The sequence below is a fragment of the Chlorocebus sabaeus genome, chromosome 16 (assembly GCF_047675955.1).
Source record: "Chlorocebus sabaeus isolate Y175 chromosome 16, mChlSab1.0.hap1, whole genome shotgun sequence".
In the NCBI taxonomy this organism is placed as follows: Eukaryota; Metazoa; Chordata; class Mammalia; order Primates; family Cercopithecidae; genus Chlorocebus; species Chlorocebus sabaeus.
The window spans coordinates 13917672-13931902 of NC_132919.1; the positions used below are offsets into that span (position 1 = coordinate 13917672).

The window sequence follows — 14231 nt, forward strand, 5'->3', positions numbered from 1 at the left end:
GTGTAATCAGAAGGGTTCTTAAATGTAAAAGAAGAAGACAGAAGATGAGTCAGTGTCAGGGTGATGCAGAAGGAGATGGATTTGATCAGCCATTACTGGCTTTGAAGAGGGAAGGGGCTGCAAGCCAAGGAATGCACGTGACAGCCTTCAAAACTGGAAAAGACAAGCAAATGAGTCCCTAGAGCCTCCAGAAGGAACAAAGCCCTGCCAGTGCCTTGATTTTTAGCTCAGTGAGACTCTTTTAGGACTTCTGACCTCCAGAACTGTAAGATAATATATTTGTGTTGTTTCAAGCACCAAGTTTATGGTGCTTGTTATAGCAGCAATAGGAACCAAATACTAGCCTTGAGTCGGATCTAGATTCAATGCTCAAACCCATCAATCATTAATTATTTGAAATCAAACACCTTTTGAAAAACCATTCTAAACCTTTGTTTCAATGCATATAAAGTGTGTATAATAATATCTACTTCAGAGTAGATATTGGTGATGCTGATAATAATAACAGTGGTAATATCATCAATAATAGTGGCTGCATTTGCTGAATGCTAAATTCTGGTTACAGAGCCAAGTAATCTACATACTGGGGATAACATTCTTAGCTCATAACTTTTCCATTAACTCACCAACACTCAAAAAGAAACCCTTGATCTAGGTACTATTATTGTCTCCATTTAAAGATGAGTTGAGGCACAGAAGTTAAATATCTTGCCAATAGTTAAAGACCTAGTGCATAGGGGAGCTTGTATTTAAATGTAGGCAGAGTTCAGAGCCCATGCTCTTAAATGGAGGCTACCATGCTTTGATTTACCATAATATTACCCTACACCAGATAGGAGGCCCATTTGCCTAGGAGGTCAGGGAGGGAGCAGATACATGGGGTAGGAATGTCACTCCTCTGCCTGGGATCTTCTATTCCTGTTTGTAGTTCTAGCTCAGTTAGCGAAGCTCTGGGGCAATGTTTCAGAGCAATTCTCCCCAACAACCACCCCCTTCCTTAGTTTTAAGGCAGTTTTGCAATTGCCCTGCTTTATTCAGCCTGGGAATTCATTCCAAGTGTAAACTGCAATTGAATGCTTCAAGGAGCTTCTGTGTTGGTTCCAGATGCCCTCACTCCCAGATTCTAACTGTCCTCTTGTTCCAAGTTTGGGAAGGGAGGTATTGGTTAAATTTTGCTTATTGGCTCTTCTTTCTCCCTAGATGAATCTCACCTTATATATGTCATGAATCACCAATCAATGGGCCATTTTCCCAATCTAACCTCATCTATACTCTAATTTGCAGAAATTCTTAGAAACTATAGCCAAGTGGACACTACCTGGTTTCAAATGTAGAGGTTTTTTGTTTTGTTTTGTTTTTTTTGTTTGTTTGTTTTTAAATATAGAGACTTTGGGAGGGAGAACTAATTAAATGTGTGGGTTCAAACCATTATTTTAAATGAGTGATCCTCTCATAGATATTTCCAAGATAATTTGGAAAACACTAAGTGGAAACCCAGATGTCTGTTGAGGGAAAGGGTTATCTTCTCTGGACCTTCCACTTCCCTCTGTATGGGGAAGGGTATAGTACTGCAAGGATTGATTTTCCCACTGAAACTTTCCTTAGAAAATGGAAATGATTAGAGTCTGTTTCAAATAACATTTTTCCCTCAGTTGCATAAATCAGAGTGCTAGCCAGAGCTCATTTTCAGATCATGTTCTTTTTGTGTTCCTGTCAGTTCCTGGTTTTCAAACACCCATTCATAGAAGAGATCTTATCTATGGAAAAAGTTATTCACTATGCTGGGGCAAAATATTAAAGGATTTTTTTCATAAAGCTAAATTATTCTATTTAAATAACCATCAGTTTATGTATCTTTTAAATTTTTTTGGCATTAAAATAATCTGTCTTTTATGAAATGATTCTAACACTAAATGGTAGTTTGACATGTTTTAAACACCCTTACAATGTTAAAAGTTGGCAATACTATGTTGGTTTCAAAATTATTTTTGACTTTTTTCTGGTCTATATAATTCCAAACCCTGCGAACCACTGGAATGTATCTTTGAATAGTTTTTCAACAAGTGGCATATTTTCTGATCCCTTGCATTTTTGAGAATGCCTGCCTGTCCTACTGAAAGACAAATTGCTGGTTATAACATTCTTAGCTCATAACTGTTCCCTCCTCAAAAACGGTGGAGCCATTTGGCATCTAACTGTTGCAGAGGAAACATCTGAAACCGACCCAAAGTTTTGTTCTCCTGTAAATAAATTTTTACTGAATAGTTGAAAGATTTCTTTCATTTATTACACTTTCTCCCTTTCTCAAGGCATTGTACACATTTTCACCAACTACATGCCACTGAGATGGAATATGTGGTGGCTGATGGCCAAGTGGCTAGATTCTAGCATCTCCTAAGTTCAGATCTAGTTTCCATACTTTACTAGCCACTGTATCCTTGGGCAAAGCTATCGGTTGAGTTGTATCTACCCAAAAGATATGTTGATATTATAATCCCCCATATCTGTCATTTTTTTTTTTTTTTTTTCCGAGACAGGGTCTCACTCTGTCACCTAGGCTGGAGCACAGAGATAGGATCATGGCTCACTGCAGCCTCTATCTCCTTGGCTCAAGGGATGCTCCAGCCCCAACCTCCCCAAGTAGCAGGGACTACAGGCACTCACAATCATGCCCAGCTAATTAAAAAAATTTTTTGTAGAGATAAGAGTCTCACTATGTTACCCATGCTGGTCTCAAACCCCTGAGCTCAGGGAATCCTCCCACCTTGGCCTCTCAAAGTGCTGAGATTACAGGTGTGAGGCACCATACCCGGCCTCAGTGTGATCTTAGTTGGAAATAAGGTGTAGTCAAATTAAGGTGAGGTTATTAGGATGGACCCTAATCTAATAAGACTGGTGTCCTTTTAAGAAAAGAGAAATTTGGACACAGACACCTAGGGAGGAGAATGCCATGGGAAGACAAACACAAGGAAAGACAGCCACGTGAAGATGGAGTCAGAGACTTGAGTTTTGCTGCCACAAGTCAAAGAATGCCAGGGGCTACCAGAAGCTGGAATAGGTAAGAAAGGATCCTTGTTGGAGGTTTCTGAGGAAGCATGGCCCCTTGGATACATCTAGCCTGGTAACAGTGAGACAATAGGCATCTGTTGTTTACAGTTACCCAGTACATTACAGCAGCCCCAGGAAACTAAGGCAACTGATTCCTCAAACACTTTGGGCTTCAATGACTTCACGAAATGTGGATGATAATTTGTTTAAAGTTGTAAGATTATAAGATTGTTGAGAAGATTAAATGTGATTAAATGAGACGATATACAAATTCTGGCACATTCTAGCTAATAAATAAAATGGGTTGTTTGTTGTCATCATCCTCAACACCAACACTACCATCACTACCACCCACTTCCTTGGATAGTCCTCTCTCCTGGAAACACTTTTTTTCCTATACTCTTGAAATTTTTATACAAAGCTTGTATGATTTTTATAACTCAATAAAGTCATTTTTTTTTAAACTGTGGATTCTCAGGCCCACTACCAAAAATCTTTGATTCAGTGGGTCTTGGTGGAATGGATATTGTTTAAAGGTATCCAGATATGAACTCTCATTAAGTATTGAAAGTGCAATGTCATTTAAGTGTAGACCTCGCATTAGTATTCCTGTTCCATAAATATGGAAACTGAAATAAAAGAAAATTGAACCAAGTCACAAAATGTAAACTTGAGTAACAAACTTGAGTAACTTTTTCAAGGTTGAACTTCAATAACTTCATCAGTTTGATGAAGTGAGTCTAGACCCTAAACTTCCAGATAACAAGGCATTGTAATACCTCAACAATACCTTCATGATACAAAAAATATGGGAGATGGTACAATAGGAGGATTAAGAACATGTTTTGGAATCAGAAAGGTTTAAATTCTAGCTGCAGCACTTACTTTCTAGCTATGGGAATGTGGGAAAATTATTTAACTTTTAAGGTCTTAGCTTTTCTTTTCTTTTTCTTTTTCTTTTTTTTTTTTTTTTTTAGACAGAGTCTTGCCTTGTCACCCAGGCTGGAGTGCAGTGGCGCTATCTCAGCTCACCGCAAGCTCTGCCTCCCAGGTTCACACCATTCTCCTGCCTCAGCCTCCTGAGTAGCTGGGACTACAGGTGCCAGCCACCAGTCCTGGCTACTTTTCTGTATTTTTAGTAGAGACGGGGTTTCACCATGTTAACCAGGATGGTTTTGATCTCCTGACCTCATGATCCACCTGCCTTGGCCTCCCAAAGTGCTGGGATTACAGGTGTGAGCCACTGCGCCCAGACCAGGTCTTAGCTTTTCATCTGAACGTGGGAATACCATGTATCTGGGTTCTTGTGAAAAAGTGAATGAGATGTCATGATAAAGCATTATTAGTATTATCGTTAGCACTAAGTGCTAATAGTGCTACTAGTGCATTTTTGCAACATATATTGACATTTATTTCAAAAAAAGAAATCAGCATTTTCATCTGCTATTGATTGTCGTAAAGGTACAATGCCTTTGGGAGGCTAAGGCGGGCAGATCACGAGGTCAGGAGATTGAGACCATCCTGGCTAAGACACTGAAACCCCGTCTCTACTAAAAATACAAAAAATTAAACAGGCATGGTGGCGGGCGCCTGTAGTCACAGCTACTCGAGAGGATGAGGCAGGAGAATGGCGTGAACCTGGGAGGTGGAGCTTGTAGTGAACTGAGATGAAACCACTGCACTTAAGCCTGGGCGACAGAGTGAGACTCCGTCTCAAGAAAGAAAAAAAAAAAGGTATAAATGCAGGGAGAAAGAAGGACCACAGATTAGAAATAGTGGCTGATTTTAGAAAAGGATGCTCTCCATGCTTTCCCTTCCTAGTGACTTGTTAATGATTATTGTTCTGATAAATAACTTACCAGGGATTCTACTTATTAATATGCCCTTAGCGATTCTCCCTATACCATGTTATTCTCTATTTTTATAATATTGACTATACAAATTGACAGGTCATTTGACTGACAGGTCATTTGACTGACAGGTCATATTGATTGACAAGTCATCTACCATAATACATAAGACTCATTTTTAAGAGGACCTCATAGCTAAGAGAAAATGTATCTGTGAGAATGCTCTGACTGGTTATGATTTCTTCAATCAGTAGTGCCCAATAAGGTTAGTTTCCTGCTATACTTAGAACACTTCACTGTATTCTTCATGAAGCTCTAAGATGTCAAGAAGGGAACAAGGCAAGAAATGCTTTCCTTGGTGTGGGAAATCAGACATTCTGACCTCATCAGAGGAGTTGCACGCACAGCAAATGGCAAGAAACAAGGTAGGAAACAAATCTGCACAAAATTTCTTTTATTTTTGCATTATTTAAACCATTGTGGATTTAAGTCATATTATAAACAGCCACTAATCTGTATACTAGAAACAGATATAACAAATCCGTTTTTTGTTAAATGTGGTATCTTTTTTGGATAGCTGACATGATTCCAGTTGTCTCTCCATGTTACCTGTCCTCAGCAAGCTTTGATGTCAGGTTGCTCACTCCTTGTCACTCATTGAATGCATCATCCAGGATGCAATGAACAGACAACTAAACAGTAGCTTAAGCATCATAATATGCCCGTAGCCATCAGTCTGCAGACAGATATTCCTGACTTGGTGTAGCAGCTCAACAATTTCCTCAAGAAACTGGGGGCTATTTTTTTCTGCTTTGCCTTCCTTGGCATGTCTACTTGTCCTCATGCTTGTCACCTCATCACTGCAAGATGGCTGCCTCAGTTCCAGCAATTCCATCTACAGTCTTACATCCTGAGTATGAAAGAAAAAAGGCAGAAGGAGCACTTCCCTTCGCATGCCCAGCTCTTTCAATGGTAAACAAAATTATCCACCAAAACCTTACCAGCCAGTCTTGCCTTATCTCTTTAGTCAGAACTGAGAAACACAGCCATCACTGGCTGTAAGAAACTGTGGAAATGTGACTGACAGTACTCTGATAAACTTAAAGCAATGATGATTCATCTCCTGGCATATTGCTTCCCTTAACAAAACCAAGGTCTGTTTATTAAAAAGGCAGAACACCATGGCAGTTAATAGAACTTGTTTATAGTGCATTTCCCTGCTGCGTTTTTCTTTTTCTGTGTCCAGTACTGCACTTTTCAGTTTTGGTATCCCAAAACTCACGTGTGGAATAAAACCCTGGGGAGTAAAGATGGAAAAGATTGGCTGGCAGGTTACAGCTGAGGTGTAATGACTGATTAGAGTGATCTTGGACTAGGATCCTAGCCTGATGTTATCAGTCACTTCAGAGGAACTATTAAGAGATCTTAGGAACTGATTTAAGTTACTCAATCTCAGAGGAGACTGACTGGAAACTCTAATCTGGACACTTAGAGTGGAACATCTACTCAGAAAATTTCCATCAGTTATCTGCCCTGGCTCCAAAGCTACCCTTCCATATTGTGCCTAGAGCTGGCAGAGTGCAAGCCACATTTCTGCAAACCACAATCTCTGCCAATGAGGCCTTAGTAATGCTACAAGACTGGACCAAGGAGGACTTGCTCCTCCTATTGCTTCCCATCTGCCTGCAATTCCTATGAGCACTACTCCAAAGCTTCTAGAATCCCCAGCAACAGTTAAGCCCCATTTGCAGCTTTCCCAACACATAAAGAACCAGCTCGATCAGCTCCTGCTCAGTGACAAGAGCATCAGGGGTGCAGTGCCCCTCCTTAACAGCCTGAGTTTCCACTCCTCTAAGTTTCTAAGTTGTAATAATTCCAACTTCTTCCTTTTGTTTCCCCAGTCATAGAGGTGGTAGCTGCTTCTTAGTTACCCACACCTGGTTAACAACTTTATACCACATTAACCTTTCTTTAGGTTAAATTCTTTCAAATAATTCGTGTGATTACTGTCTCCTGACTGGACGCTAGCTAATTCAGTGTTACGTCATGAAGAGACAGTCAAATGAAGAAATCTTAAAATACCCTATGCTTCCCCACACTGGGGTTACTTACTGTAGTTGCAGGACCTTCACAAAGCCTCCAATGGAAGATAAGACCAGAGGGAGGCCACTGTTTATTACTACATTAAGGTTCTGGCCCCACATGCTTATGTGGAAGCCCTAACTTTGGTGAGCAGGGACAGATCTAGTGGGTCTGACAAGGAGGGGCCGGAGCACCCTCCTTTTCCCTGGGTCTCTTCCAAAGCAGAAGACCCTTTTCAAGCAAGAGACATATTCAGACTCGTCTTGTCATCACCTTCCCAACGTCATGGGACCAGGGGAAGAACCATCAAGGATGATGGGTAGGGGTGGGGGTTTATTTTGAGAGAGAAGAACCGAAAGGCCAGGAAAATCAAGAGACTGACTCCAAAGAGAGGATGTCAAGTGAAAACCCAGATGTTCATCCCTTTTCATCACCTCTCCAAAAGCCTGACTCTCAGCAGCATGCTCATTAATATCCTTGTTCTTAACCCATCCATATTAGCATTCCTTTCTGGGGACGAGTGGCACCTTTATCCTAGAGAACCCTAAGTAGAATCTGGTGAACAAATTTTGAGATGCTAGTGTGGTGAATGAGAACAGGTGAGTTGGATGGTCTTTAGGAATATTTCTATGAAGTAAGTTCCCATTTTCCACCTCACAGATTTTGTGTCTGACAAACTGGGACCAATTGTCTAAGCTCATGGTGCCCTCATTCTTAAATAACGTAAATTTTGCTTTCTCTAGATTCATCAAATTGCTTCATTTTGATGAATAAACTTCATCAAATTGCTGTATTACAATAAATTTTTGAACATTACGACCCTTAAATTTTCCTTTTGAAAACACATATTTAAAAAACTATTAATATTTTCTTGTCATTGCTTATTAAAGCATATGGTGAGTCATTTAATAGCAACAGCTATTGCTTTTGACCTATGAGCTAGGGACATGAGCTCACTAACTTTACTATTAATCACATTAATGGTATATTGTTTGGATTAAGCAGTACCAGAGGGGGCAGAAAACTCAAACACCGTGTTAAACAAGTTAGAAGTTTATTTGTCCCTCAGGAAACCAGTCCAGGACTGATACAGTAGTTTCACAAGCAGTAGAGACCCAAGCTCTGCCTATTTTATTGCTCCACTGTCTTCAGTATGTGGCTGGTATCTCATTATTAAGGACGCTTGGAACTTAAACACATTACCTACGCTTGCATCCCACTGTTGAGAATTACTTGCAAAGTCATACCAAGCTGCAAGAGAGGCTGGGAAATGCGTCTATTCTGGACAGTTACATCTTCCACTCTACATGAGGAGGGAAGAGCTATTAGTAGATGTTTGTCCAACACCAGGACCTTTGATCTCCTTGAGTAGCTCTTCCTAACTAATTTTAAAACAGGTTTATTGGTAGATAATCCATATTCTATACAACGTGCCTATTTAAAGTGTACAATTCAATGATTTTTAACATATTCAGAGTTTTTCAACTGTCTCTAAAATCAATTTTAGAACATTTTCATCCTCCTCTATCCTAAATAAACCTTGTACCCATTAGCAGCCACTTCTCTTTTACCTCTACCCACCTTCCCAGCCATAGGCAACCACTAACCTACTTTGTCTCTATGGATTTAATTACTTTGGACATTTCATATAAATGAAACCATCCAATATGTGGTCTTGGTATGTTTTTGTGGTTCATACATATCATGGCATGTATTGCTACTCCATTTTCATTTTATGGCCAAACATTCCACTGTATGGATATACAACATTCATACATTAATCAGTTGATGGACACTTGGGTTGTAGCCACTTTTTGGCAATTATGAATAATACTGCTATAAATATTCATATATACATTTTTGTGTGGATGTATGTTTCTATTTCTCTTGAGTCTATGCCTGGGAGAGGAACTGCTGGATCATACAGTTCCACGTTTAACTTATTAAGGAATAGTTAAACTGTTTTCTAAAGTGACTACATAATTTTATATCCCCGTCAGCAATGTTTGAGGGTTCCAGTTTCTCCATATCCTTGTCAACACTTGTTATTATTTGACTTTCTGATTACAGCCATCCAAGTGGATGTGAAATGATATCTCATTGTAGGTTTGCTTTGCATTTCCCTAATGACTAATGATGCTAAGGTTTTTTTTCCCTCGTGCTTCTTGGCATTTGTAAGTCTGCTTGGGAGAAAATCTACTCAAATCATTTGCCTCCCCTTAGGTTTTGAAATCTATTTTGTTTTCAAATACATGGTTCTGTGTCAACTGGTCACACCCTGCATACTAGGTTGGGATTTTTTTCTCCCTTCAGCTCCTAGGGAAAGCTGGGTCTTTATCTATTGTGGGAAATTCAGCGAGGCTTTGAAAAAGTTAGGATTTACTTTGAAGTCATGTGATATTGTATAAACTGCAGATTTTATTCAGTACATGTAGACTTTCTGAGAAGAAATCTTATTTGAAAGCAAAGGAGCAGCCAGCCTACAGGACAAAATGGGATGAGAGTATAAGTTAGTTTCCATTTTCTAGGTTCTCAGGCTTTTGAAATATTAATTTTAAGAGACAAGTTACAAAGCTTTACGAACACTATTTAAAAATATATAAGCAGGATGAGCACAGTGGCTCACGCCTATAATCACAGCACTTTGAAAGGCTGAGGCAGAAGAATTGCTTAAGTCCAGGAGTTCAAGATCAGCCTGGGCAACACAGTGAGACCCCTGTCTCTGCAAAAAATTTAAAACTTAGCCAGGCATGCTGGTATGTGCCTGTAGTCCCAGTTACTTTAGAGGCTGAAACAGGAGGGTTAATTGAGACTGGAAGGTTGAGACTGCAGTGAGCTATGATTATACCACTGCACTCCCACATGGGTGACAGAGTGCGACCCTGTCTCAAAAAAAAAAAAAAGAAAGAAAAGAAAAAACATACGTGATAATGACCATATTAACACACAACTGAATGATATAACTCAACTTTCTGTAATTATGCGATATTATATATAATGCTGCTAGCTAAAAATAATGCTTTCAATTATTTATATCTATTTAATATTTTGGTTAAAAAATAATGCTTTTGATTACTTATATCTCTTTCCACAAGTGATACTGAACATAGCCTGTGAAATATATTTTGCTTGAAATGTGAAATGCAAAGTCAAATAAATACTATATCTAATTGTGGAGTCCTACACTATTTCATTAATGAAGATGCTACAAGGAGACTGAGGGACAAAAAAAAAAGACAATATAATGAAATGGAAAAAATGCTGACTTGGATGTCTAGAGTCAATGTTCTATTACAGAGTAAATCACTTAACCTCTCTGGACCTGGGTTTACAAATCTAGAAATTAAAAGGTAGGGAGCTATATAGATTTCTGAGGCCTATCTCTAAAAGTCCTATTTCCTGTTTTAATGGTATTTTATAAAATGGGTTGTGTTCAAAATGTTTGGAAAACTGTGGGTCAAATAGTTGTGATACTCTTTCAGTTACTTATCCAAAATCTATTCCCCACTTCTTCCTTGGTTTAATGTTAATTTGATTTGAGACAGCAATATAGCTAGGTCCACAGTGATGAATTGTGACTGGCCTAAGGTAATCATTGCAACTCTATTTTCAGCTTTCCTTGCTTTCCTTGCCGCTACTCATGGCCCAGTCAATGTATATGGTCATGGAACCCTCTTCATTCCAGAAGTATCTCTAAAGGATTACTTTTTTGGAGGGTACGATGGCCTAGGCTAACTATATCACAAATAGTAGATAGATAAGTGCATTTCTTGGCCAGTAAAGCCAGAATGTATTATCTCTCAGACATTTCTTCCATAAAACATTTATTCTAATTTCTTTTTTTTTTTTTTTGAGAAGGAGTCTTGCTTTGTCTCCCAGGCTGGAGTGCAGGGGCGCAATCTCAGCTCACTGCAACCTCTGCCTCCCAGGTTCAAGCAATTCTCCTGCCTCAGCCTCCAGAGTAGCTGGGATTACAGGGACCCACCATCACAGCCGGCTAAGTTTTGTATTTTTCGTAGAGACGGTGTTTCACCATGTTGGCCAGGATGGTCTCGAACCCTTGATCTCAGGTGATCCACCCACCTTGGCCTCCCAAAGTGCTGGGATTACAGGTGTGAGCCACCGCACCTGGCCTCTAATTTCTACAAATAAATAAAAACCTAAGCATTCATTTGTGTACTTGGTCTTACCTTGCCCCCATTTTTGGAAAAAAATTTAAAACAAAGGAAAAATCTGTTGGTCAAGGAGGTGCATGTCTATTAAACCCCTTGTCTATCATAAGCCTAGAGAACTTGGGAGTTAGCGAAATATAACATTTATGTTAATCAACCTTTTAGACATGGTTGTGTTGTGAAGTAAAAGCTGGAATCCAGTATTCTCAGTTCTGTGTATCATTATCACCAGCGGTGCTTTAAAGAGAAAATTACAGGTCTCTCTACATCTATCATACACCTCTTCAGATTCAATAGGTCTAGAGGTGGCTTAGACATCTATAATTTTTTAAAGTCCTACATTTGATTCTGATAGGCAGCCAAGGTGAAAACACTGTTTTATAAATCACAGAAGCTATGACTCTTCAAGATGCTTAGGTGAGTAAGGCCTTATGGCATGGTGAAAATACAACATTCTCACAGGTTTCAGGGACTCAGGTCTTTGTTCCGGCACTCGACAGCTGGGTGACTTTGAGCGGCTTACTTAAAACTCTTGGGCCTTAATGTGCCAGACTTAGAGAGGATAACTTTTGCTCTAGGTTTAAACAACAAGTGTTTATAAAAGCACATGGAAAATTATAAAGAGTTCAAAAACTGTTAACACAGTACTTAATGCTATTTTCCTCTTTACGGAGTGTCCTTTCCCTTCTTATATGCTGTAAAAATCTTACTGTTCATTCCAGAGCACCAAGTTTAAATCTCTGAAGCCTTCCTTAAACCAACCGCACAGAAATGTTACCTCATCAGCATTTCTGCAGCACTTTGTATACTACCCCTATCACAATGGTAGTGACAATCAACAACGTCTTGTCCCCTCATTGGTCTAGTGTAAGCTCCTACAGAATCGGGGAGGGGGGGTGTCTTAATCTCTTCAGCGTTCCCTGTGCCTAGCAATGTTAGTTGAGGTGAACCAAAACTGCTATCCTCTCATTATTGAAAACACAGAAAGAAATTGCCTTTTTAGAACCCAATTACCTATTTTTCTCTTCTTTTTCAAAAGTGGAATCTTTTCTTCAATCTACCTTTACTTGTGGAACCCCAATCTGTAAAGAAGATTGAGGGGCTGGGGGATGCTGAGATCTGCCCCGGTAATCACAACACTTATGATAACACAGGTAACAATCTATTAGTGCCTGTACCTAGTAGGTGCCTGACTACCCATGACGCACATTTATCTAATTATCTCAACCATTTATAAAAGATGTGCTATTATTACCCCATTGTATTGCTAGATAACTGAGGTCCAGAGTACTTAGGTAACTCGCTCAAGCAAGGTCACAAGGACAGAACTGAAATACGGATTTCACTCCAGAGCACCAAATCTGAACCTCTACATGCACCTTCTTCATCTGGAAACATCTGGATGATTCAGTTCCTTTAGTGTGGCTCAGAAACAAGTAACCCGGAGTTCATCTGGGCTCCCATTTGATGGAGACTATGGTAAAGTGTAACTGATCAGACGTGGAGGTGGAAGCATCGCCACGAGAACCATTTCCTCATGATGCTCCTGTCACCTGGAAGTGTTCTAACTGTAACTTTATTTTTGTTTTAAAATTTATTGTTAGAGGTCAGGAGATCGAGACCATCCTGGTCAACACGGTGAAACCCCGTCTCTACTAAAAATACAAAAAATTAGCCGGGCGCGGTGGCCGGCGCCTGTAGTCCCAGCTACTCGGGAGGCTGAGGCAGGAGAATGGCGTGAACCTGGGAGGCGGAGCTTGCAGTGAGCCGAGATTGCGCCACTGCACTCCAGCCTGGGTGACAGAGCGAGACTCCGTCTCAGAAAAAAAAAAAAAAAAAAAAAAAAAAAAATTTATTGTTAGAGACAGGGTCTCACTGTGTCGCCGAGGCTGCAGTGCAGTGGCGCAATCACTGCAGCCTCGATCTTCCTGGCTCAAGCGATCCTCCCGCCTCAGCCTCCTGAGTAGCTGAGACCACAGGCTTGCGCCACCACACTCAGCTACTTTTTACATTTTTTGTACAGGTGGGGTCTCGCTTTGTTGCCCAGGCTGGTCTCGAGGTCCCAGGTTCAAGCGATCCTCCCGCCTTGGCCTCCCTAAGCACTGGGATTGCAGGCGTGAGCCACAGCGCTCGGCCGCTGTAACTTTAAATTGCCCGCAAGGACTCTGCAGCCCAGCCCTGCCCACCTCACCCGGTCACCCGAGGATGCCTGTCAACGTCTGGGAGCTGCCAGCGCGGGCCGGCCAGTCATCTGCGCGCGGCTTTTTCTTCAGGACAACGGAGGCACACCGTGCTTTGCGGTTCCCGGGTCCTTCAGGTCTCAGACCTGTCAGCCCGCCACACTCCAGCGTGTACGCTGCGATCACCTACAGGCACCACGCCCTCCTCCCGGAGCCCGCCGGCCGGAAGTGACGGCCCGGAACTACTCCCACAGGGGGGCGGGGAAGGAAGATGGCGGCGCCCGGCAGCCCGTGAGGAGAGAGGACACGGGGATCCCGGAGAGCGGCCAGACTCGTGAATTATGGCCGCATCTCCTCACACTCTCTCCTCACGCCTCCTGGCAGGTACTGTACCTGCCTTGGGCACGACCTTGGGGGAAATTCTTCTCTTATTGCCACGTGCGAGGCCATGGTTCCGGCTGGCTGCAACCTTGGGGAGCCCTTGGCGAGGTTGGCCGGCCACCGGTGTGGTGGAGGAACTGACCTCTGGAGTAGCTTGGAGCGAAGAGGCTATGGAACTAGGGTCCAGTCTTGCACTGTGGCTTTGGTGGTCCACACCGCCTCTTCCATCCCGCTTCTGCGGAAGAGCGGCGTCTTAGTGCTTCTTTCGGTTTTCAGATAGCGGAAGCTGGAGGAGAGGGCAGAGTAGAACCTTGGGGTTCCACAGTCCTCCTTATCAGATCCTCAGCTTCTAGCCACTGGCTTGCAATGACAAGGAAAGTACTTTGCTTCCACTCAGAAGCCTTGTTCCAATATAAAGGGTCGTGATGACAACGGTGATGACAATGACAGTTGCAGACAGCGGGCTGTTGTCCCCCTCAGACTTTTGTCTTTGTACCGCCAGAGTGGTCTTGAATATC

General features: G+C 41.4%; 1 protein-coding gene and 1 long non-coding RNA gene across 4 annotated transcripts in view; one reads left to right on the top strand and one right to left on the bottom strand.

Moving 5' to 3' along the window:
• Positions 1-13553, bottom strand: part of LOC140708601 (uncharacterized) — a 32227-nt gene extending 18674 nt beyond the window's left edge. Inside the window, exon 1 of the long non-coding RNA XR_012088745.1 lies at positions 13344-13553. This is a non-coding gene — a long non-coding RNA (uncharacterized lncRNA). The remainder of the gene's footprint in view (positions 1-13343) is intronic.
• Positions 13554-13571: 18 nt separating this feature from the next.
• Positions 13572-14231, top strand: part of COX10 (cytochrome c oxidase assembly factor heme A:farnesyltransferase COX10) — a 141532-nt gene continuing 140872 nt past the window's right edge. For 2 of the 3 annotated variants that reach the window (XM_008010428.3, XM_008010429.3), the window contains exon 1: positions 13573-13716. In XM_008010428.3, coding sequence (XP_008008619.1) covers positions 13674-13716 — 43 coding nt within the window. In that variant the 5' untranslated portion in view covers positions 13573-13673. Of the gene's footprint in view, positions 13717-14231 lie in introns of all 3 variants that reach the window. The other variant, XM_008010430.3, reaches the window with a different exon arrangement.